The sequence below is a fragment of the Gracilinanus agilis genome, chromosome 4 (genome assembly GCF_016433145.1).
Source record: "Gracilinanus agilis isolate LMUSP501 chromosome 4, AgileGrace, whole genome shotgun sequence".
Taxonomy (NCBI): Eukaryota; Metazoa; Chordata; class Mammalia; order Didelphimorphia; family Didelphidae; genus Gracilinanus; species Gracilinanus agilis.
The window spans coordinates 313,320,151-313,347,100 of NC_058133.1; the positions used below are offsets into that span (position 1 = coordinate 313,320,151).

At 36.1% G+C, this 26,950-nt stretch overlaps 1 protein-coding gene across 1 annotated transcript in view; it reads left to right on the plus strand.

Annotated features, from left to right (window-relative positions):
• The window catches only part of CD109 (CD109 molecule), a 167,461-nt gene that overhangs the window by 791 nt on the left and 139,720 nt on the right, over nt 1-26,950 (plus strand). The window contains exon 2 of the mRNA XM_044673921.1: nt 3,776-3,942. Coding sequence (XP_044529856.1) covers nt 3,776-3,942 — 167 coding nt within the window. The remainder of the gene's footprint in view (nt 1-3,775; nt 3,943-26,950) is intronic.

Below are 26,950 nucleotides of genomic sequence, written 5' to 3' on the forward strand. Positions count from 1 at the left end.
GCCCTCCAGACATTTCATGTTCTGGAAGCCTGAACTTGGGAGGGTGGGGACCGAGGTGGGGTGTCAGAAATTTAGGATCGTTAAGTATGTAGCTCCTTCATTCAATCGTAAATTCACAGATTTAGAGTTTTAGGGAGCTTTAATGGTCATCATAGCCAACTATAGAGGAAGAAACCGAGGCATAGAAGGGTTTGGTGATTTTTCCCGAGGACACACAAGAACTGAGATTTGAATCCAACTCCTTTGGCTTGGAATAAAGCGTTTTTTTCCCCCCATTGTACTCTGTCTAGGTTTTTTGACCAAACCCATCATTATTATTTACTTCCTGAAACCGGTCCTAGAGGTCCTTTGTGGAGTTTTGTGGTTTATATATTCAGGATTGTCAGATTCTGAAATGAAATAGGCACTCAAACTAGAGACTCAGTATTTTTAAAATTAAGAAAAGAATTAATTAATTAAAAAAAAAGCACTTCCTTCAGTATGGACTGACTTGACCTCACATGTTGTGAGGATCAACATGTGTCCTAGAGGAGCTTGGATTTTCAGCTTCCTTTTGTAAGCTGTCTTTCTCCGTTAGAGTGTAAGTTCTTTAAAAGCAAGATCTGCCTTTTTTTTTTCTTGTAGTTTTATCCTGAGCACTTAGTCCAGTGCCTGGCCAGTGATGTTGTTTAGTAGGGTCAGACTCTTCCTGCTCCTATGGACCAAGGCATGCCAATACTGCCCATGGAGTTTTCTTGGAAAAGTTACTAGAGTGGGTTGCTATCTCCTCCAGTGGATTAAGGCACACAGAGGTCAAGTGACTTGCCTAGGGTCACACATCTAGTAAGTATTTGAGGTGCTATCCATTGGCTCTAGCTGTCTCCTACATGGCTCATAATAAAGGTTTACTGAAATGTGTGCTGCCTGTTTACTAAAATGTGTTGTCAATATATGCAGAGTGCAGTGGATAGAGTACTGGTCCCAGAGTCAGGAAATTCTGAGTTCAAAATTGGCTTGAGATACTTATTAGCCCTGTAAACCTGGGCCAATTCACTTAACCTCTGTTTGCCTCAATTTTCTCAAATATAAAATGTGATTAATAATAGTACCAATCTGAAGGGTGGTTATGGGAATCAAATGAGAGAAAATTTATAGAGCTCTTAGCTTCAGTGCCTGGCATGTGGTAGATACTATATAAATACTTATTCCTTTTCCTCTCTCATACGGCCTGTCTGCTTACCAGTAGGATCTGTTGAAAACCAACATAATCTGAGGCAACTAGGTGGCTCAGTGAGATGCTCAAATTTGGCTTCAGACACTTTCTAGCTGGGTGACCCTGGGCAAATCACTTAACCCCCAATGACTAACTCTTACCACTCTTCTGCCTTGGAACCAATACACAGTTTTGATTCCAGAATGGAAAGTAAGGTTTAAAAAAATAAAAACAAAAACAAACCCAACATAATTGGGGCAGTGTGGTGGCATAAGTGGATCCTAGAGTTAGGAGGACCTGAATTCAAATTTGACCTTAGACACTTCCTATCTGTGTGACTTCTGGGTCATTTAACCCTATGCCTTGCCCTTCTGCCTTTGAGTTGTTACTAAGATAGAAAGTAAGGCTTTAACAGACTACAACAACAACAACCCTCCCGCCCCCCCCAACATGGACCCAGAGACAAAACTGCTAGTCAATAAAAATCCTGTTACTTGGAATCAGGAACCAAAATCACATCTGTCTTCCTGACTCTCTGAAGTAGACATCTAATCAAACTGCTATTGTATTATTCGTTGTCCTGTTTCACTGAGGCATGGAAATGGTCTTGGATCTTTGGCTATGCCAGCAGTCCCCAAGTTCTGTCACTTCTAGGACACTCTCTGGAAGAGACATGCACTCTGATGAAAAAAGAATGCTTAATCTAGAGTGCATGCTAGGCACTGTGCTGAGGTGAAGTGATTTGCTGAGGGTCACACAGCCTGTGAGTGCTCGAGGTCAGATTTGAACTCATTCCATCCTGCCTCCAGGGACAAGCACCCTATCCACTTCACTACCTATATCTGCCTTGGAGTCACTGGGCTCAAGTTTTGCCTCTGACACATACAGACTGTGTGAGTCTAGGCAAGTTATTTGATTTTTCTGTGCTCTGGGCAACTCTAAAATTTTAAGTTATATATAAATTACTGATCGATGGAAGGTGTTGACAGAAGGTGTCCACATCAAGAATTCTTTATAGGTCTGGATCATTAAAAAAAAAATTGTGAGTGAGGTCAGTGAGGAAGGTCAGTGGATAGAAAGCCAGGCCTGGAGTCAGGAGGTCCTAGGTTTAAATCTGGCCTCATTTACTTCCCAGCTGCGTGACTCTGGGCAAACCACTTAACCCCAATTATCTAGCCCTTACCACTTTTCTGTTTTGGAACCCATACTTAGTATCAGGTTTTTTTTTTAAATGCATTTTTTAAAAATTTATTTTTAATGCATTTTTTTAAATTTATTTTTTTACCAGTTACATGTAATAACACATTTCCACATGTTTTTCTATATGATCAAACTTATCTCCCTCCCTTCCTTTTCTTCCCCCTCCTGGTCCTGGGAGTGAATTCAATTGGCTTAATATCAGTTCTAAGACAGAAAGTAAGGGTTTAAAAATTGGTGAATGAAGATTTTCTTGTTTTTTATGATAATTTTTATAATAATTTTATAATAATAAATTAATTTTATTATTTTTTAGAGCATTCTCCATTTTTGGAGGAGATCCAATAATACACTTAGATAAAATTAGATCCTTGTTTTTTGTGGAATTTATAGTGTGGTAAAAAAAAATATGAAGAGTTTTGCCTATTATTTCCTTGAACATGGATGCCCTAAAGAGAGAGGAAGCAGGAGGCAAAACAATTATTACATTTTTTTAATCAAGAAAAATCTCATAAAATGAGATAGTCTGCAAACATGAGTCAAATCTTCCACATGCCAGTGGCTGTTCAACTTCTCTATGCTGTTTGGTGGATGCAAAATGTAAATAATATCCTCTTTTTCCCTTGGAGTAGGGGCGTGATGACTTAATAGCCAATGTTCTCAATTATTCAAATTCAGATATTCAAACTCAATAGTCAAAATAAATTATTCTCATTTCATTTTTTCATTGTTTCAGCAGCATTATATTGGCATTAATATAGTGAACTGAATACTGGACTTGTAATCAGGAAGATCTGAGTTCAAATCCTGGTTCTGACCCTTAATAGCTAGATGACCTTGGACAAATTAGTTTACCTGTCAGCCACAAAGTTTCCTCACTGGAAAAATAGAAATACTAATATCTGGAGGAACTATATCATAGGATTATCATAAGGCTCAAATAAAATAATATCGGTATCCCCGAAGTCTTGGAGTAATTTTAAGCTTTTTAGCTTTATTAATAGATTAAAATTGTGCCAAGACTTTTGGGTTACTATGTATATGTAAAGTGCTTTGCAAAATTTAAAATCCTGTATAAATGCCATTTTACTTCTCCAGTAAAATTTGTGAAAGTGCTTCAAAATGAGGGGATGGCTCAGTGGATTGAGAGCCAGGCCTAGAGACAGGAGGTCCTAGGTTCAAATCTGGCCTCAGACACTTCCCAGCTGTGTGACCCTGGGCAAGTCACTTGACCCCCATTGCCCACCCTTACCACTCTTCTGCCTTGGAGCCAATACACAGTATTGGCTCCAAGACGGAAGGTAAGGGTTTTAAAAAAAAAAATGAGGGGATGGGAGAGTAATAACATATACACATTTATATATATTTGCCTCCCTCCTTCTCAAGGCCCAGTTTTCTGGTGACAGCTCCTAGTGTCATCAGACCAGGAATCAACATGAGCATTGGAGTGGAACTTCTGGAGAATAGCCCCTTTCAAGTCCTGGTGAAGGCTGAAGTGCTCAGGAGCCAGCTAAACATTACTGTCCTGGAAGCAGAAGGAAACTTTGAAAGAGGTGAGTTAAATGCTCTCATTGGGCTCTTCATTACTGGAGCAATGTAGTCTTTTTAATCATATTTAAAGAGTATAAAATTTTGTACCAGGGACTAGGGGAAAGAGGAAAAAGAATTCAATAATAGTTACGAATTAATTTTGACGGCTCTCTTCTTATCTGAAAAGCAAATAGAGAAAAATGAAAACAATCTGAAAGTGGGAGTTACTTGAAAAGCCCCAAACTCTGTTTGGCTATTTGATGTTTAGACCTCAAACCTTGAAATGAAGAGAACCAAACTGGATTCAGGAGGATGAATGAGCTTCTCATTAGTAGAATCTTAAACTTATATTACTTCCCACTCTTTTTGAAAACAAACACAACAAACCCATCAACAACTAATAAGAAGGGGGCAGCTAGGTAGCTCAGTGGATTGAGAGTCAGGTCTAGAGATGGGAGGTCCTAGGTTCAAATCCAGGCTCAGACACTTCCCAGCTGTGTGACCCTGGGCAAGTCACTTGACCCCCATTGCCCACCCTTACCACTCTTCCACCAAGGAGCCAATACACAGAAGTTAAGGGTTAAAAAAACAAATAAACAACTAATAAGACATTCTTCTCCTTGAGGATCCCTTGGCAATTTCCTAAACTTGTTTGCCTCAGTTTCCTCATCTGTAAACTGAACTTGAGAAGGAAATGACAAACCACTCCAGTATCTTTGTTTGAGATTTCTTCTGAAATTGGAGTCAGGAGGATGAATGAGCTCCTCATTATTGGAACCCTAAACTTATATTATTTCCCACTTTTTTGGAAAACAAATAAACCAAACCCCAAAACCCAACAACAACTAATTAGAAATTCTTCTACCTGGGACCCGTGGCAAATTAATTAACCTGATTGCCTCAGTTTCCTCATCTGTAAAATGTGCTAGAGAAGGAAATGACAAACCATTACAGTATCTTTGCCTGAGATATCCTCTGCTTGAGAAAAAGGACCAGTTCCAAATAGCAAGGTAGAAGTTTAGGGAAGATAAATGTCACAAAAGGCAGAGAGTCAAAATAGTGTAGTGGCTAAAAGATTGGTTTTGTAGTGATAAGGACCTGGAATCAAGTTCTGCTTCTGATGTATGCTAGCTATTTGACCCAATGCAATTTACTTTACCTCAGTGGCCCATGGTCCTTCAGCCAAGAAGTTACAGAGGAGTTGGCATGGGATGTCAGTGGAGGAAGTTTCCCTACTTGGAGCTTCTAAGATTGATGAATTATAGGTTTGGACCAAAAACTAAAATGGAGCTGAAAAATATAAGCTAAAATTTCATAGGGTTAATTCTCCTTTATATACTACCCTTAATGAAATATCTTCAATGGTATTTTATTTATATCTAAAACCTTGCCTTCTATTTTAGCATCAATGCTAAGTGTGAGTTTGAAGGTAGAAGAGCAGTAAGGGCTAGGCAATTGGGGTTAAGTGACTTGTTCAGGGTCACACATGTAGGAAGTGTCTGAGACCATTTTTGAACCCAGGTCCTCCTGATTCCAGGCCTGATACTCTATCCGCTGAGTCATCTAGTTGCCCCTTTTCAGCAATATTTTAAAAAAATTTATATTGTGTTTATATCATGGTCATTTTCCAACCTTCCCTTGTGATAAAATAAAACAAACAAGCAAATTACATTTATTTGTAAAGGTATCTCAAAGAGTTGTTTTCAGGATCAAATGAGATAATATTTGTCCAATGTTTTGCAGACCTTAAAGAATAATAAAAATGTTAGCGATTATTATCATTATCACCATCACCATCATCATTACTATTGTTACTTTGTGGTTGTTCTTGTTTAGTCATTTTCAGTTGTGTCTGCCTCTTCTTGATCCTTTTGGGATTTTCTTGGCAAAGATACTGGAGTGATTTGCCATTTCCTTCTCCAGCCCATAGTCAAAGAACTAGTCTCTGAGGCCAGGTTTGAACTCAAGATGAGTCTTCTTGAGTCCAGGCTTGCCCTACTATTACCATAACAACAACAACAACAACTACTGCTGGTGCAACTACTACTACTACTGCTACTACTACCGCTTCTACTGCTACCACTGCTACCACCACTACCACCACCACCACTACAATTCCTCCTTTTCCTCCTTTTCCTCCTATGATCCAAAGACTGTGCCGGACATCTGATCCTTTTTTTTTTTTTTTTTTAAACCCTTACCTTCTGTCTTAGAACCAGTTCTAAGGCAGAAGAGTGGTAAGGGCTAGGCAATGGGGATCAAGTGACTTGCCCAGGGTCACACAGCTAAGAAGTGTCTAAGGCCAGATTTGAACCCAGGACCTACGGTCTTTGGGTCTGGCTCTCAATCTACTGAGCCATCCAGCTGCCCCCTGATCCCTTTTTAATAGTGAAAATGTAGAAAAAGGAATTAGTAACTGGGAAATATGGCAGGCTGAAAATGAGAGGATGAGAATTTTTTCTGCCAAGACTGATAAAATGAAGTAACTTCTTTTGAACTGAAAACACAGTCCTGCTGAATTTTAGTTGAGACAAGAAACTAAAGGATTGACTGATGTTTGCCTTCAGCATTATCTAAAAAATGAATCACATGAGGGTGAACAGCAAGGAGGTGAGTAGAATTACTGACTAGTTTATGGTATAAATATTTGTCCAAAGTCAGCATAGATAAATCTTGCACAGTAATGAAAATAAAAAAAAAAAAAAAAAGAAAAGTACCCTCATGTTTGCTTCTCATCCTGCCAAAAGTGAACTGGGTAAGGTAGATGTCTGACCCAAGGGTAGGCTCTCTTTTCTTTTTTTTCAGTGGCAAAGAAGGTTTTGGTAAATGGGAATGGTAAAAGGGAAGGTTCCAAACATTAGTCAGTATGATCTCTTTCCGACTCTTGAGCACTTCCCTATTTTTTATTACTGAAACATTGCCGAACATGAATGGATTAAGCTCATTTAGTAACAGTTTTGGGAAAAGGTTGGAATGACCAATGATGACTGTTAGAGAGTGCTTAAGGCTTTTAGCATTCATTTCTTAGGAGGAGTTTTAAATTCTAGCTCCACTAATTCAGGTCTACGCTTCCTATAGCCCAGGTTTCTTGAATGAATATTTTAATGACTACATTTTGGCTGGCATTTGGAGTTTATCTTTACTCTCACACCCTCTCCTGCTGTTTGTTCCTTTTTCAGTCATCTCTGTTGTCATCGTCTCCCTTCTTCCCCCTTGTAGTTTTGTCCATTTCTTTTTCTTCACTCTCTTTCCTTTCTACTTTTATTTTGGTAAAGAAACACATTGCTATTTCTATTATGCAGTCTTATCAATTTGTTAATATAAATTATATTTGCTCCCTGATGAGCAAAGAGTCTTATCCTTCCAAGATGTCTTTCCTAAGGAGAGTGGAATTACATTATTGATAGCTGTAGATTGTATCATTTCCAGAATAAATCCTTTTTTCAGCGTTAGAATGAATACCACTAGAATCTTTATTTCCCCATCTCTGTTCCTGCCCCTTCCTCAACATAATCTCATATTAATGGCTACACTTAGAGGATTTCTGGTCCATTAGAATCTGAATCCCTGTAGGAATAATTGAATAGTCTATTTTTCTATCTTCTATTTAAGACTATTAAATAGCTAGTAAGTAAATAAAAATGCATCTATATATAGTTTGCTATTATAATTATGAGTTTCTTCACATTGTTAAAAAAAGAAAGGAAGGAGTGGGGAGCTATTTGGTATTATCAAAAATAGATTCCAAATCTGTAATTTTTCCTAAAGGGTTTTTTGTCCCTACAAGTATAATGTCACAACTGTACTTTTAAAGAATAGAATGGTGAGCAAGCAGGGAAATGGTATCCTGCCATATAAACAATATATGTCAAAGTTGGGGATAAGTCTTTGTAGGCTGATAGGAAAAATTACTGATATTCAGAATCTGACTGTATAGGCAGTTTCTTTAGGAAGTCTATATTCTGTATATTAAGGTGGTAACTACAAAATAAAATATATTATCTTGCACTAGGGAAAATACCTCATAATGCACTGTTGAGCACAGTAATATCTGTGATACATATGAGTTCTAATCTTTGACTTTACTAGTTCAAAATAAAGGATTATGTGTTTATATGTTCATATCTTTTTTCAGTGAAATGTTCAATCACTATAGAATTACAGTAAAAAGACATGTTAATTATCTTCTATTTAATTAAAAAAAGTAGATAGAGAGGTAGGTCTGGAGATGGGAGGTTCAGGGTTCAAATATGACATCTGTCACTTTCTGTCTTTGTGACTCTGGGCAAGTCACTTAACCCCCATTGCCTAGCCCTCACCACTTTTCTGCATTAGAACCAATACACAGTATTGTGTTTATTTATTTATATTTTATATTTTCATTTTTAAACATTTTTTCATGGTTACATGATTCCTGTTTTCTCCCTCCCCTCATCCTTTCCCCCTCCTGGAGTTCACAAGCAATTCCATTGGGTTATACATACATATATTATCACAGCAAGGTTTTGTTTTGTTGTAGATAGAGGGATGGCCTTGGGGACTCGAAGACCTGCCTTTAAGTCTTGCTTTTGATGTATATTAACTATGTAATGTAAAAATAAAAAGGAAACTAATATAACAAGACTTATTTTCTAACATCATCCTTATAGTAACCCAGTGTAACTTGAAACTCCCTATTCCCTCATTTCCTTATCTATGAAATGGAAATAATAATAGCACCTACCTCATCTGTAAGTGGGGTAATAATAGCACCTACCTCATCTGTAAAATGGGAATAATAATAACACCAACCTTATCTGCAAAATGGGGATAATAATAGCAACTACCTCGTAGGGTGATATGAGATAAGAATTGTAAAGCACTTAGCAAGGTGCTTGGCACATAGAAGGAGTGATATAAATGTTAGCTATTATTTTTGATTATTCTTATTATACTGACTGTGGTCCCATTTAAACTATCAGTGCTCCAGGTAGTTTTCTAAGACTTTTATGTATGGATTGCTGATTTGCTTGGGTGGAACTAAATTTACACACTGGAAGTGTGTAGAGAAGGAGTGACTGCTTGAGCAAGGATCCTAGAGAAATCAGAAGGGGACGGGATCAAGGGCAGAGATAGAAGGATAAAGGTTTTTTTTTTTTTTTTAAATAAATCCTTATTTTCCACCTTAGAATCAATACTGCATATTGGTTCCAAGGCAGAAGAGTGGTAAGGGCTAGGCAATGGGGGTTAAATGACTTGCTCATGGTCACAGATCTAGGAAGTGTCTTAAGACCACATTCGAACCCAGGACCTCCCATCTCTACGTCTGACTCTCAGTTCACTGAACCACCCAGCTGCCCCCCAAAGATAAAGCTTTTATAAAGAGTTGAGCTAGCCCCTCTTTAAGGTGAATGGGAAGAAGAAGAGAATGTTATGATACCAAAAGTCTTAAGTAGTGGAGAGAGAGTTGTTGTGAGTATGAAAGACTGGTAAATTTCTAAACTGGAATAAATAAATAATAATGAGTACATGAATAGGATTTCAAATAACTAGAGTCTGAGGTTCTCTTTTCAGTTGTACCTGCCACTTTTTGACCCTTTTGGGGTTTCTTTGGCAAAGATGCTGGAATGATTTGTTATTTCTTTCTCCTGCTCATTTTATGAATGAGAAAGCTGAGGCAAACAGGGTTAAGTGATTTGCTCAGAAAACCACAGTTTGCAAGTGTCTGATGCCAGACTTGAACTCAGGAAGATGAGAGGTTCTCTACAGAAATGTAACAAAATAAACCCTCTGCCTCTGCCAAAGTTCCTCAAACGTTTTTTTTTCCCCTCTGAATATGTTAAATGATTCCCCTACCACAATTTTGTTTAAAGACTGAATTTGTAGTGTAGTACAGTATAAAATGTAGGAGATTAGAAATTTTTTTTTTTATTTTTAAAAAATCCTTACTCTCTGCCTTACTGTCAGTTCTAAGACAGAAGAGTGGTAAGGGCTAGACAATCAGAATTAAGTGACTTGCCCAGAGAAGTGATACTTTCCAGTGAAGAAGTGTCTAAAGCCATGTTTGAACCCAGGTCCTCCCAACTCCAGGCCTGGTGATTTTTCCACTGCATTTCTAGCTTCCTTAAGACTAGAATTTAGAAGTCAAAGGAACTGTTTCAGTTCTGACTTTGCTATTTACTACTAATATTACCATGGGCAAATCACTTAAAATTTCCCGACCCCCGTTTCCTCATCTATATAATGTTTGTTAGACTAGATAACTAGAAGATCTTTTCTAGAGCTAGAGGTTCTGAACCTGGAGTGAGATGAATAGATTTCAAGGGAGTCTGTGACCTTTAATGGGAAAAAAATTGCATCTTTACTTTTCCCAACTTCTAACTGAAATATATAGTATTTCCTTCAATTATTAAAAAGCATGATTTTGAGAGGGGGATCACAGGTTTCACCCTGCTACCAAAGTGGTTCATAACCTAAAGAAGGTTAAGAACCATTGCTCTAGATTTATGATCTGATGTTTCTTGTGCAGAGTACTTAACCGTTAGGAGTTTCAGTTTCTTAAACTGAAAAGTAGAGATAATACCTGCTTTGCCTACTTCTCTGGGCTTGTTTGAGGATTAAATGAGATCATGTACATGAGTATTTTGAAAATTGTTAAAATGTATATGAGTTGAGTTAGTATTTTTACTGCTTATATCTTCCTAAGCTAATTTTCTTTTTTCTTTTTCTTTATTTTTTTTGTTGTAAAAACAAGCAAACAAACCAACCTTTGTCTTCTGCCTTAGAATAGTACAGTAAAGGCTAGGCAGTTGGGGTCAAGTGACTTGTCTATGGGCCTATAGGTAGAAAGTGTTTGAGTCAGATTTGAAATAGGACCTTTGGTTTCCAGGCCTGGCTCTCTATCCCCTGAGCCACATAGCTGGCCCCCATAGCTAATTTTTAATTATAACTCCATTAGAATGAAAGAAAATAAATAAGAACATAAAGAGCTTATTAACTTGTAGCTTGCAGATGGAGGGAGTAGTTTATCATTTGTGAAGGCATGTGAAATAATTGAAATGTTTTTGATATTGTGCAAACTCATATGCCTAGTCCTTTTCTATTTTCACACTTTGAAATTTAACTTGTGAATTTTCTCTCTTGCTTCTTTGTAGAGTTTGTTCCACATTTTTTAAGGGTGGTACCCGGTAGACATACTTTCTCCCATCATATAATCATGGGAAAACTGGCTTCACTCATAATTTGTTCTAAGGTCTTAGCCAAATAAACAAAAAGCTACAGAGTAAAACAAATTCAGTTACTCATCATCAACAATCATTTATTGAGAGCCTGCTGGGTGCAGGGCCTTGCCCGTTTGCCTCTCCCACTTCCCACTGGCTAGTTGGGATATTTGGGCATGAGGCACCTTATAAATATGTAGGTTTTTTTGAATGACCTTTTTTTCCCCTCCTTGAACTAAAAGCTTGGGGAAAGTGAATTCAGGCTTGCCCAATAATTTGAAAAGTAACTTTAAACCTGTCTTTGCCCAATACTTGTTTCTTTAACTTTTTGTCATTCATTGTGATACCTAAACTACTTGTTTTCAAGAAACAGGGACTTTATAGAATTTTCAACATGAACTGAAAACTATTCAACTTCAGTTGAATCCTTTAAATCTGAAGTTTTCTTTTCCTTTTTCTTAAGCGACAAATCAGCTTTGTGAATTCTATCTAGAACAAAATCAGTTCCATAGTGCTTATGAAAGTATATTAATTAGAATATGGTGTAGGCAGATCTCCCAGTGCAAGTTCTCACAGGCAGCTCTGTCAATAGAACTCAGTCTGTACTTGTACTTACAGGATAATTTTAATTTTTTCGAGATTGTGGTGGTGACAGTGGAGGAAAGGAAGAATGTAGAGGGGTGGGGTTTCAGATTTATTTAATTCAGTCTTATTTACCTGTGAGATGCAAAAAAAAGTATTCTAGGAATTTGGATCAGGACACTAAAATCATATAACAATGACTATTCATCTCAAAGCCAATTATTAAACACCCATCTAGGGTGGTGCTGGGCTAGGCATCTCTATAAAGAGAATTAAATATGCCTGTAAGGACCTTTCAAACTATTTTTACCACAGTGTGAGAGAATTCATTGGTACACAAAGCACATTGATATAAGAATGCCAATAGAACAGCTAAATTCTATTTCTTTAAAGTGCTTTTTTACATTTATTTATTTTTTTAAAAAAAGCTTTTCTTTCTGTCTTAGAATCAATATTAGAGGGGGCAGCTGGATGACTCAGTGGATTGAAAGCCAGGCCTAGAGACAGGAGGTCCTAGGTTCAAATCTGGCCTTAGACACTTCCTAGCTGTGTGACCCTGGGCAAGTCACTTAACCCCCATTGCCTAGCCCTGTAACAAATAAAATTAACATAGAAGGATATATATAAAAGATATTAGGATTTAAAAAAAAGAATATTAGACATCAGTTCCAAGGCAGAAGGGTGATAAGGTTAGGCAATCTGGACTAAGTGACATACCTGGGTTATACAGTTAAAGAATGTTTGAGGCCAGATTTGAACCTAGGACCATTCCAAATCCAGACCTGGTTCTCTATCCACTGAGCCAGTTAGTTTCCTTTCTCCCTTTTACATTTATTTATAATGGGATACGGTTGGAGCCAAGATGAAAATTAGACCTAAAAACAACCTTAACATCACCTATTCTAGGTTTTTTTTTTCACAGATGGAGAAGTGGGAGGTCCAGGAAGATAAGATTATTTGCCCAAAGTCATACAACATAGACAAGATCCTAGATATTGTTATTTTTAGTCCAGTGTTCTCAGTAAACAATAGGAAACTTTTTCTAACAAGGAGAACCATATGTGAAGCCCCCCAAAGTATTTTTAAATGTTGACTGACTTGATTCTGAAAAAAAAAGATAACCAACGTTACTGGTTCTTGAGAGACAGTTTTCCTTATTTTAATCCAAATGATTCATTTCAGCAAAGATTTCTTGAGAGCAAAGCCTTGTAGTATGCGCTGCATGGTGGTGGTGTATAAAGGTGAGTAAGATATAGCAATGTGGATCCTGAATAAAGATGTTTATGTTGTATTAGGTGAATTTGTTCCTTGTATGCCAAAGAGCCAATTCTTTTTTTTTAATGTAGACAAGAGGATTTTTATTTTAGCTGTCTTTTAATCAAACGTTGCTGTAAGAATTACATGCCTGTACAAGACAGATGATTCATGTCAGTGAAAGGGAGTGAACTTTCTGGGATCTGACAATCTTGCATTCAGTATGGCTCATAATTCTAAGCAATGGCGTAACCTTGTAAATAAACAGTGGGAAACTATGTCTGAGTGTTTAATTATGAAACTAGAATCCAATGGTATTGAAAGGGTCTGTGAAGACTCTACTAATTCTAATATAAGCATGTCTTGGTCCTTTCAAGTGATGTACTGACAGACCTATCTGTGGGAATAGAAATTATATACTCTAAGAGGTTGAACTGCATTACTATGAGATAATTTATATTTCAATGCATTTTTTACAGTGGTGAAACTAAGAATTCCTGAAACATTGTTTCTATGTTTCCATCCTGTTGGTTGTCTGTGAAACAACTGATCATATATGAAACTTGTATGTGGAATTGGTTGCATGTGAAACTTCTTGGGGAATTTTAGATGGGCAAGTAGGAAGGATGAGAGAAAAATAAATGTTATATGTGAAACAGAAACCTCATAAGGCTTGAGAATATTTTATTTATTTATTTTTTTCTTGACTATTTTGATGTTAAATGAAAGATAGAAGGAACTAGACTTCTTCTTTCTAAAATAACCGAGTTTTCATTGACAGAGGAAACCATCTCCACTAGTGTAGATTAGGACATTCCTTGCAATTTATACTCTTTTAAAAAATTAAAAATAAAATTGAAATGTTTATTTTTCCTGAATTACATGTAAAAACAATTTTTAACATTTGTTTAATTTATACTTTTAAAGATTTGTCTGATTTACTGAGAAATTAAGTGACTTGCTTAGAGTCACACAGCCAGTATATGTTGTAGGCAGGACTTGAATTTGGCCAATTCTTTTTGACTCTGAGGCCTGATCTTTATCTACTATGCCTATGTGGCTAATTCTCAGCTAATTAAAAAAATTATTGTTATCTTTTGCTTTCATGTCACCTATGTTTTCCAGTATGCCCTCTCTATTCCTCCCAGCAAGCCATTTCTTATTATAAAAGATAAAAAAAACCCCACCAAAAACCTGTTAAGCAAAACTAACAAACACTGCTGTCTTTAGTGTTCTTTACTTCATAATCCTCTTCCTTTCTAAAGAAGAGAAGGTAGTGCTTTCTCATATTTTCTCTTTAGGATTAATATTGGACACTGTAATTTCATAGCATTTAGTTTTAATTGCTTTATTGTTGTGGTTGTACTTTCCATTTTATTGTAGTCTTTGTTTTTTTGGTTCTGTTTACTTTGCATCAGTTCATAAAAAGTTTCCATGCTTCTCTCTAGTCATCATTTCATCACTTGTTATAGCACAGCAATATTTCATTACATCCAGAGGTGCATGGGATATTCAGAGAGGACTAGTACCTCTGGTTGAGGACCTGCTGAGCCCTTTTCAGGGCTTCTCATCTGCCTTTGTAGGTCTTCCTTTCACTCAGCTCTCACCTAGGGCCCAGGATGCAGTGAATGACAGTGTCATCTTTGATATCTGACCAAGCCCTAAGCACTACACAGTGCTTTTATGACCATTGGAACAAACTGTTCTGATCCACCCACTCCACCTCTAAACATTTGCATGTTTGGGGTTGACATCCCCCTAACTCACTGATGGATTTGAGGTCTGTCAGTAGCCTTCAACCTGGTTTAGGCTGCCTTCAGGGATGGTTTACTGGGGTGTGTTTGCTGTTAGAGGTGGACACCAAAGGTTTCTAGGATTATACTTTTGAGTGCATTCTAATAAGGGAAGACAACAAATATAGGAGATTTCAGCTGCAAATCAAATAGAAAGAGCCAGTGGTTCTTAGGGTACAGTGACAGTGTAAATGTAGAGATAACGCATCTTCTTTTTTAAAAACCCTTACCTTCTGTCCTACCATCAGTCCTAAGAAGGAGAGTGGCAAAGCCTAGGTAGTTGGGGTTGTGACTTGCCCAGGGTCACACAGGTAGGAAGTGTCTAAAGTCACAGGTCCTCCCAACTCCAGGCTTGGTATTCTATCCACTGTGCTACCCAACTGCCCCTTAATGCATCTTTTTTAGTGTCTTTTCCATAGATAAACCCATATCTATTAAACTATTTGATTTTGCCAAGGACTTTGGTGGTAAGAACTTTCTTTTATGGATCTTCAGTAGCCATGACTGCTGAATAATCTTTACTCAGTTTTCCAGATTAATCAGTTAATGAACAAACATTCATTAGACACCTCCTATGTGTGAAACTTTGTGCTAGCTACTGGAGAGACTAGTAAAAAATGGAAACAGTATCTTTTTTTTCAAGATGTTTACATTCTCTCAGGAGAAACAAAATAAATGGATATAGTTAAATATAAAGTATATTGAAAGATAATACAAAGTACATTTTGGGGTATTAGAAGTGAATATCAGGAAAAATCTCACATAGGAGGTGGCATTTGATTTTAGCTCTGAAGGGGACTAAGGATTCTTTTAAGATGTGGGGAAGACAGCATGTTTCAGTTATAGAGTGTTTCATGGAAAGGAAATATTTTTTTCCAAGGACTAATCAGGTAGACCACTTTGGTTTGAATATAGTGTGTGTGAGGGGTACTAATGTGAAGGGACTAGAGGTAAATAGGTGGTGCATTGGATAGAGAGGTGGATTTTTAGGTAGGAAGACATGAGTTCAAATCCAACCTCACATACTTACAAGCTGTTTAACCTTGAGTAAGTCACTTCTGCCTCAGTTTTCTTACCTGTAGAATGGAGATAATAACAGAACCTAATTCCCTGGATTGTTCTGAGTACAAAAATACAAATACAAATATAAAACAAATACAAAAATAATATTCTGAGTACAAAAATAAAGTGCTTTGCAAACTTTAAAGTGCCATATGCATACTCATTATTATTATTTATATTATTATTTATGTGTTATTAGCATTTATTATATAATAATACCTAGTAATGGTCCCTAGCATCTATATAGCACCTACTATGTGCCAGTCACTATACTCAGTGTTTTATAAATATTATCTCATTTGATCCTTACAACAGCCCTGGGAGGTAGAAGCTATATATTTATACAAATAAGAATACTACAAAGCAGCATAGAATAAATTAAAAAAAAGTTACAAGGTAAGGGCTGTATTTCTTCAGAGGCCAGGAGCAGTTCTAGCTAGAACATTTAGGCAAAATTTCATGGAAGAAGGATCATTCAAACTGAGTTGGATTTTAACAGGATAAGATTAGGAATGGGAGAAGGGTGGCATACTGGTTAGAGAACTGAACTTTAGGAAGACCCTTGGGTTCTCAACTTGCCTTTGACACATAGTTGTTTGTGTATACCTTGGCAAGTCATTTCTTAAACTGTAGAAAGGGGCAGGTGTGTACTGGTAGAGGAAATTTTCTCAACAGGAGTACCCTATATCAATGAAATCACAGGATCAGTTCTTTTCTCCTGCCCCAAAAATGAATTGAAAAAATAGCTTTTTAGGTGTTCTAGGTGAATCAAGAGACACTGCAAAGGAAGAACTGACAAAACATGGGTACTAATGGAGTGTGGGAAATGTCATTTATCTTCAGTCTGGTTTAGCCTGCCTTCATTGATTGACATAGCCTTTCCAGGAATGGTAGTGTTGATGTGAAATATCTTCACTTTCAATGTTGATTGCATTAATTGGAGAATTCCCTAATTCTCAAATGTGAACATTTCCTTCAGATTAGAGTTTGTAAACATTCAGAAATTACTTTACCAATCACTTTCTCACTTTCTCATTTGAAAGGCAGGCACCAGGATGATGAAAGGTCTTGACACCATGTCATATTATTATTGTATATATATAATATGTTAATATATATAATTGTTATATATTAATATATATAATTAAATATATTAATATTTGGGAATGTGAATAGATTTCTTCTGCTTCATTCCAGAGGGCAGAACTAGGAGCAGTGGATTAAAATTTCCAAAAGGCAAATTTAGGCTTCATGTCAGGTCATCCAGAAGAGTAATGGGCTTCTTTGGGAGGCTTAGGGTTCCTGCTAACAGTCTTAAAATAAAATTTTGTTGCTCACTTTTGTATATTGTAGAGGTTTCTGGGGTGTATGGGTGTTCAAGAAGGACTAGTACTTCTTGTGCAAGGGCTTGCTGAGCGTTTTTCAGGGCTGCTCATCCACCTTTGGTGTCCACCTGGCACTCAATTCTCATCTGTGACTTCGAGAAGCTCTAGAATGCTCAGTAGAATCATCCTGGCAAAACCATCTGATCAGACAGGCCAAATCAGGTTGGAGGTAACTGACAGATCTCAAATCCGTCAGTGAGTTAGGGGGATGTCTACCCCAAGCATGTGAAGACTTCCCCGCAGTAGAATGGGTGGATGAGAACAATTTGTCCCAGTGACCATGAAGATGACTGTGGTAGACTCTGTGGAGTGCTTAGAGATTGGTCAGGGTTCAAAGATTCCAAGTTTTTCTTCTGCATTCCAAGACATCACCACTCATCTTGACCTTTGTCTTGCAGCTGGACTTCTAAAACTCTGTAAATGAGACTGAGGCTGATAGCTTTTTCTGGGACACTTAAATCCAAGTCATGTACAACCATCACCCCAAGATATCATTGATCCTTTTTGAAAATGAAGGATAAACAACAATATATTTTATTGTAGAGGATGTGGTTTGGACTAGATGAATTTTGAGATCTCTTTTACCCCTTAAATTCTGTGATTTTTTTGGAGATGATATACCTCTAAAAGGATGCTTGTTCCCCTTTTGAATAACTAATTACTAGTAAGTTTTTCCTTATCAAGAGCTGCAATCTGGTTCTGACTTGTGCTTCTTGCTCCTACTTCTGTATTATTGTGGTAAACAGAAGAGTAGTTCCCCTTTTCTAGTGCACCCTTTAGGTACTTGCTATATGTCTTTTCCAGCTTAAGTATCCTTGTTTTTTAAACTGATATTTGTATGATTTGGTTTCCAGTCCCTTCACTATTCTAGTTGTTCTTCTCTGGACACTCTTCAGCTAATTAGTGTCTTTCCTAAGATTGTACCTAGATCCAAGTGCAATATTCTAGATATATTCTGACCAGGGCACAGTCCTCAGTTCTGAGCACTAATTTAGTGAATTTCTTTTTGCTCATAGAACTGTCAATGGGGTAAGGGAATAGGCATTTATATAGCATTTACTATGTGCCAGGCACTGCACTGAATACTTTCCCAAACATTATCTTATTTGATTCTCATCACAACCCTGTGAGGTAGGTGCTCTTACTGTCCTTACTTTATAGCTGAGGAAACTGAGGCAAGCAGAGGTTGTGACTTGTCCCGGATCATACAGTAAGTATCTGCAGTTGTATTTGAATTCAGGTCTTCTTGACTCTGTAATAATTGTAAAAAATATAGACTGAGATTAAAAAGAGAAGTAATATTTTAATTATGGCCATGTTGGTAGAATAAAATCGACCATGCACCTGCTAAAATCTATTTCAAATCGCCTGCCATTAGTCATTACCTTCTCCCCCTAGACCATGCACCTGGCTCCTTCTGTACCAAAAGGCAGGTAACCCAAAGAGAGCCCCTCCAATGACCTCAGGAGTCTTATATCATTCCCATAAGTAATCACACTTCCTATCTACCTCCATTAAAAGAGAGATCATGGGAAATGTAGTTTCCAAGCCCCCTAAATGTCCACAGGAAGTTTGTCATATATCTAAATATTTAACACTCAAATGAGCCCCAAATACCTCTCAATGGAACTCCAAAAATTCCAAATAATACAACTCTAAGAAGGCTCCACTGAGTCACTAGCTGCTTTTATGACATTCAATAATTTCTTAAAAAATTAAACAAATTAAAAACATTTATTTTAGGTTTTGAACTGAGAAACCCATTGAATTGAGAAACTCAATGAAACCCAGTGAGAGGGCAAGAAATATGCTACCCATTATATATATATATATATGTGTACATACATATATATGTATATATATAGTATTCAATAATTTGACAAAGGATTTAAAATTCTTGTGAGTTTTATGACTACTCATCACTGGGCATCAAAGGTAATTCTAAATTAGGAAAGTGATTATTATCATTAACCATATAAAGTCCTCGAAGGGATTGTTTCATTTTTGTCTCTGTATTCTCAACATCTGGCACACAGTAGGTGTTTAATCGATGCTTATGAATTGATTAATTGATTAAATAGTGTTCATACAAAGTAGAAAATCTTTTCTCTCTCCCATGTCTGTAGACTGACTGAAGCTTGTTAGCATCTCTTCTGGATCTGGTCAGATTTCTAGTTCCAAAATATTACCTTCTTTCATCTAGTCTCCACTCTGGTATTTGGCACAGGCCATATGTGGGAAGGTGTAGCACACTGCATTCCAGTATATGTTTAAAAAGTTAAGGAAAGGTTCCATTCTATGTATGCTTATTATACAATTTTAAAATAGCCAGCCTCTATTTGTAAATCAAACTGTCGGTTCTTAGAACCATGCCAAATGTGGAGCACAAAAACAGCATTTCTTTTGATTTGTATAGGAGGCATGGATTAGAGCAAACACGGTTCTAATCTTAACTTTCCTTGGTTAAGCAACCAAAAAAGACAAGATTTTTTTCTGAAGCTTTCAGTAAACAAAAACACAACTTTAAATACTTAGTGTGGTAGAGCGAAGATCCTTGAGTTTGACCTTTAGAAAAACGTAATGCAACATTTCAAGTAACATTGACTATCACTTGATCTCTTTGGAAGAAATGTAAATTTTGTACTTTTGGCAAAAGTTTTTTTTTTTTTTCTGGGTGAAATTCCAGAATGTAATGCTTATTCATACAGGGTTGGCCACAGCAATCTACAAACCGGAGCTAATTAATCTTGAGCCTGAGAATATCCCAGAGAGAGAGGAAGGTTTTCTTCCTGCCTTATACACAAATGCTATTTGAAACTAAAGTGATTGAAAATTCTTGCTTTTTGAATAAGTTTTATTGATACACTTTGTCTTTACATGGCAAACATTTATAGATTACTCCAGTACTCTTACTGAGAGGTATCTCCTAACAAAGTAAAACAGTTAAATAAAACTAATAATACAGTGATCTCATCTCAAAGTACATGAAACATTTCACCTTTGCAGTCAACCCCCTTCCAATTTCTGTATTTTTTTTTAAATGAAGAGAAATCTATTTTCTCTACCTTATACTGCTACCACACTGGAAAAAAAAAAGAAAATAACAAATTTCTTAAAACAAATACCTTAGTCAAGCAAAACAAATTCCTGTAATGACTCTCTCTGTCTCTCTGTCTCTGTTTCTATCTCTCTCTTTCCCCAGAAGTCTTAGTACAATTTTATACTTTAGTTGTCTTTTTTAGGGATACCTTGTATATCCTTCTGCACCCCAAATTCATTACCTTTATGTAGTGGATAGAGTTCTAAGACATCCACAGTCTTCTTGAGCAACATATATAAGTTTAAGGGGAGAATAATCTTATCTTCTGAGGAAAAATACCCCAAATACCAAATATATCAGACATTTAAAGACAGTAACAAAAGTCACTGAGGACATCAGTAAGGTGGCTTGGAACTGTGTTTCTTTTTGTGTATTTCTAGTTTGTATTAATGTGCTTTGCTTTATTTGTGTTTGTTGAAAGTTGTGTAAATCAAACTTCTATAAATGAACAATATTCTTCCCATTCATTTACATTATTTGCTTTTTCTTAATTTCCCACATCTTAGGATTTAGGGCTGGAAGGGAATTCAAGGATCTTCTTGAACAATTCCTTCTTTTTATGGATGAGGAAATAGGTCCTGGGAGGTTGAAGCTTACTCAATTCAGAGAGGTAACAAGTCTGAATCCTCTGACACTCAATCCAGTGTCTTTTCCTTTATGCTGTCTTAGACTGGTGATCGACACCTAGACAAGTCCTCTTAACTAACTCACTGTTCAGCTTCTTTCTTAAATTTGGAAAAAAATTTGTGTCCTTCCTCTTTCCTTTCCCAAAGAACTATGCTTTAAAACAAAGATTTTTTAAAATAAAAAAATAAAAAGAGAAAAACTCAATCAACATAGTAACATCCAGAAAATTTATTATTTAATAATAAAATAATTATATATAATTTAATAGAAAAATATATATTAAAATATTTACTTATGTTCACATCATAGGTATGAAATCCTCCCACTCTCAGTTCTTCTCTTATATATTCTTATATATTCTTTGTATATTCTTTGTATATTTTTTGTATATTCTTTGTATATTCTTTGGAGCCAAGAGGCAGATCCCATAGGCACTGCCCTCTGGGAAGTGCCAGAAAAATTAAGAAACTATGTTTGGTTCCTAAGATGTGACAGGGAGAGCTGATGAGTGGAGAAAACAGCATATAAGCAGGAACCTCTGGGACCCTCAAGGTCTTTTGTGGCTTGGCCTCATGTTAGTGTTGGATTTTTTGAGTGGCTCACTCTTGTGCTTCTCAGTCTGGTGCAGCTCAGCCTAGTGTGCATTGAAGACCCTTTTGCAGCTCAGCCCCTTCCGCATTTGTCTTTCAGTTTGGTGATATGCTTGCCGTAATGATGCTAAAGTTCTTATGAGTTACATATATCATCTTCACATATATGAGTGTAAATAGTTTAACTTTATTAAGTTCCTTATGATGATTCTTTTATGCTTCCTTTTTTTTTTTGCTGCTTTTGACACTTCTGTTTGAATGACAATATTTTTTATTTAGCCTTGGTCTTTTCATCAGGAATGCTTGGAAGTCCTCTCATTGAATGTCTATTTTTCATCCTGAAGAATTAGACTCAAATTTGCTGGGTAGGTTTTTCTTGGTTGCCATCCTAATTCTTTGCCTTCTAGTATATCATATTCTAAACCTTTTGCTCCTTTAATGTGGAAGTTGCTAAATGTTTTGTGAGTCTGATTATGGCTCCACACTATTGGAACTGTTTCTTTCTGGCTGCTTATAATATTTTCTCCTTGAACTGGGAGCTCTGGAATTTGACTATCATATTCCTGGGAATTTTTGTTTTGGATCTCTTTTAGGAGGTGATCTGTAGATCCTTTAAATTCTATTTTACCTTTTGGATCTAAGAGATTACAACAGTTTTCCTTGATAATTTCTTGAAATATAATGGCTATGCTCTTTTTTTTCTTTCATGGCTTTAAAGTAGCCTAATCATTCTTAAATTATCTTTTCTTGATCTATTTTCTAAGTCAGTTTTTTCCTAGCAGATATTTCATATTTTCTTTTATTTTTTATTCTTTTGATTTTGTTTCTCAAAGTTTCATGGGTATATTAACTTCCAATTGCCCAATTCTAATTAAAAAATAATTAACTAATATTTTTCCATGGTTACATGATTCATGCTCTTTCCCTTCCTTTCTCCCACCCCCTCTAATAGCCAACAGACAATTCCACTGGGTTTTACATGTCATTGATCAAGACCTATTTCCATATTATTGATATTTGCACTAGGGTGCTCGTTTAGAGTCAATATTCCCAATCATATCACCATCAAGCCATGTGATCAAGTAGTTTTTTTTTCTGTGTTTCTGCTCCCACAGTTCTTTCTCTGGTTATGGATATGTTCTTCTGGCTCTGCTCCTTTCACTCTGCATCACTTCCTGGAGGTCTCTCCAATTTGCATGGAATTCCTCCAGTTTATTATTCCTTTTAGCACAATAGTATTCCATCACCCGCATATACCACAATTTGTTCAGCCATTCCCCAATTGAAGGACATCCCCTCATTTCCCAGTTTTTTGCCACTACAAAAAGCGCAGCTATAAATATTTTCGTATAAGTCTGTTTATCTATGATCTCTTTGGGGTACAAACCCAGCAATGGTATGGATCAAAGGGCAGGCAGTCTTTTATAGCCCTTTGGGCATAGTTCCAAATTGCCAGCCAGAATGGCTGGATCAGTTCACAACTCCACCAGCAATGCATCAATGTCCCGATTTTGCCACATCCCCTCCAACATTCTCCCCTTCTTTCATTTTAGCCAATCTGCTAGGTGTGAGGTGATACCTCAGAGTTGTTTTGATTTGCATTTCTCTAATTATTAGAGATTTAGAACACTTTCTCATGTGCTTATTAATCATAGAAACAATCAACAATTTCATTGAAGAGAATGACAATGATGAGACATCCTACCAAACTCTGTGGGATGCAGCCAAGGCAGTACTCAGGGGGAATTTTATATCCTTGAGTGCATATATTAACAAATTAAGGAGGGCAGAGATTAATGAATTGGGCATGCAACTCAAAAAATTAGAAAGCGAACAAATAAAAAACCCCCAGATGAAAACTAAATTAGAAATACTAAAAATTAAGGGAGAAATTAATAAAATCGAAAGTAAAAGAACTATTGAATTAATAAATAAGACTAGAAGCTGGTATTTTGAAAAAACAGATAAAATAGACAAAGTACTAGTCAATCTAATAAGAAAAAGGAAAGAAGAAAACCAAATTGACAGTATTAGAGATGAAAAGGGAGACCTCACCTATAATGAAGGGGAAATTAAGGCAATCATTAAGAACTATTTCGCCCAATTATATGGCAACAAATATAACAATTTAGGAGATATGGATGAATATTTACAAAAATATAAATTGCCTAGATTAACAGCAGAAGAAATAGAATACCTAAATAATCCCATATCAGAAATAGAAATTGAACAAGCCATTAAAGAACTCCCTAAGAAAATTACTCATTTTATATTTCATAATATTCTCTATCTCTTGCTTGGTCTTAAATTTTTCCCTTTTCCATAGATCTGACAAGTATACTATTCTATGTTCACCCAATTTACTTATGTTTTCCTTCTTTATATTTAAGCCATTTACCCATTCTGAACTTATCTTGGTATAGGGTGTGAGATATTGATCTAAAACTAATCTTTCCCATACTGTTTTCCAATTTTCCCAGCAGTTTTTGTCAAAGAGTGGGTTCTTGTCCCAAAAGCTGGGATCTTTGGGTTTATTGTACACTATCTTGCTCTGGTCATTTACCCCAAGTGTATTCCATTGATCTACCCTTCTGTCTCTTAGCCAGTACCATATTGTTTTGATGACCACTGTTTTATAGTACAGTTTAAGATCTGATAATGCTAGGCCTCTGTCCACATTTTTTCCATTATTTCCTTTGATATTCTTGATTTTTTGTTCTTCCAAATGAACTTTGTTATAATTTTTTCTAATTCTATTAAAAAATTTCTTGGCAGCTTGATAGGTACAGCACTGAATAAGTAGATTAATTTGGATAGGATTGTCATTTTTATTATATTAGCTCATCCTACCCATGAGCAATTAATGTTTTTCCCATTATTTAGATCTAATTTTAATTGTGTGAAAAGTGTTTTGTAGTTGTGTTCATATAATTCCTGTGTTTATCTTGGCAAATAGATTCTTAAATATCTTATATTATCTAGGGTGATTTTAAATGGAGTTTCTCTTTCTAACTCTTGGGCTGAGTTGTGTTGGAAATATATAGAGATGGTGATGATTTATGTGGGTTTATTTTGTATCCTGCAACTTTGCTAAAGTTGTTCCACTTCTAATTTTTAAGAAATTATTTTCTTCAGTGAACTTTTATAACTTTTTTTCATTTGTCTGATTCTGCTTTTGAAGGAATTGTTTTTTTCCCAGTAAATTTTTGTATTTCCTTTTCCATTTGACTTATTCTATTTTCCAAAGTCTTATTTTCTTCAGTATTTTTAGTGTGCTTCTTTTTTTTTTATTTTTATTTTTTAGAAAAATTTTCCATGGTTCCATGATTCATGTTCTTACTCTCCCCTCCTTCTTTTGCCCTCCCCCCCCAGCCAAAGTGCATTTCCACTGGTTTTTACATGTGTCATCGATCAAGATCTATTTCCATATTATTTATAGTTGCACTGGGGTGATCGTTTAGAGTTTACATCCCAAATCATATCCACATCAACCCATGTATTCAAGCAATTGTTTTTCTTCTGTGGATAGTGAGTGTGTTTCTTTTACCAAGCTGTTAATTTTCTTTTCATGCTATATATATATATATATTCACACACACCAGATGGATAGTTTGTGTGGTGGATAGAGTGCAGGACCTCATCTTCTTGAATTCAAATCTGACCTTAGACACTTTCTAGTTATGTGAATCTGAGAAAGTTACTTAACCCTGTTGCCTTAGTTATCTCATCTGTAAAATGAGCTGGAGAAGGAATGAAAATACACTAGTATCTTTTTCAAGAAAACCTCAAATGGGGTCATGAAGAGTCAGAAAAATGAATAATAATAACAATATACTAGGCTCTGTGCTGAGTGTTGGGGATACAGTGAATGGCAAAAGATAGACCCCTTAGCTACTACCAATATTCCTAACCAGGTCATTGATGGCTTACTCACTCTGAGGTTTGTATCTTAAAAATGCTCAGAAAATCCATGTTTCTCAACTGGTATTATTCATATTGATCTTCATATTGTGACCATAGGGATTGGGTTTTTTGGACAAGAGGGATGGCAAGGGTTAAGTGAAATCTTATTGTGGCAGGTCAGTTTTGTGATTCTGAAGAGCATAATTATGTGGTTGACTTTTCTTATGTGTGTATAGTTGTGTTACCCTGAGATATGTGTGTACCTGCAAAAAGGCTGCTCACTGGATTATATTTTATAAGCTCCTTGAATTCCAACGCAAAAGCCTAAAGCTCCCTTTCCCTCATCAGTAGTGCCTGTCATCTTCTAGATGATTCTTGCCAGCCTTCCACATGTCCTCTTTACTCTCCTCACATTAAACCCAGCTTTTCCAAGAAGGGATTTAATAAATATTTTAACAATAAGTGATTTGAATCTTAATAGGGGACAAAGTCTATTTGGCATAAACCAAATAACTGAACACTAGTTACAGAGTTTCAGACCATAACAAGTTGGGTGGGGGGAGGTATTTCTATGGAGAATGGATCCTTTTTGAAATCATGTTGTGTAGGTACCCACCTATTATATTATATTATTATTATTACATAGGTCAGGCTGTTTTAATGTAGAAGTTTTTATTATTTGTTGTATTTAAGCTTCTTATTTCCTGTTCTTTGAATGTTATCCGTGGGATGATTTTTCTTTCTCTCCTAAAACAAACACATTTCCTTTTTATTTATATAATCTGATTTTTGTCTGTGTTAGTGGCCCAAAAGGGAAAAAAGTTCCCTATTCAGCTTTTATTTTTGTCTTTAAATTGTTTTTTTTGGTAATAGCTAAATGATTCTTTAAAGATTTTAATTTTTTAAAAACCCTTATCTTCTGCCTTAGAATAAGTACTAAGTATTGAACTTCAAGAGCAGGAGAGTGATAAGGGATAGGTAATTGGGGTTAAGTGACTTGTCTAGGGTCACACAGCTAGGAAGTCTCTGAGGCCATATTTGAACCCAGGACATCCTGTCTTTAGGCCAGGCTCTCAATCCTCTAAGTCACCTAGCTGTCCCTCTTTTAAGATTTTCAATCATGACTCATTTTTTTTCTGAATTTAGTAAAATTATGAGATACTTTAAACATTTAAATATGCATGTTATTTTACAGGAAAAAGTGCTGGTTGAGAGGTCTAGTTTAGTGATTTGTGCTAGGCATAGGGGATTTCAAAGATGAAAAATTACCTGACCTAAAAGAACTTACATTCTAATGAAGTGTTAAGACATTAAAAAAAAATACAAGGTAAATGGATATCAGAACAAAAGAAAGATTCATATAAAGTACTCTAGAAAAACTTGAGGGGATATATATATATATGTATATATATATATATATATTGTATATATATATATTGAGAAAGAGAGAGAGAGAAAGAGAGAGATAGAGAAAGAGAGAGAGAGAGAGAGAGAGAGAGAGAGAGAGAGAGAGAGAGAGAGAGAGAGAGAGAGAGA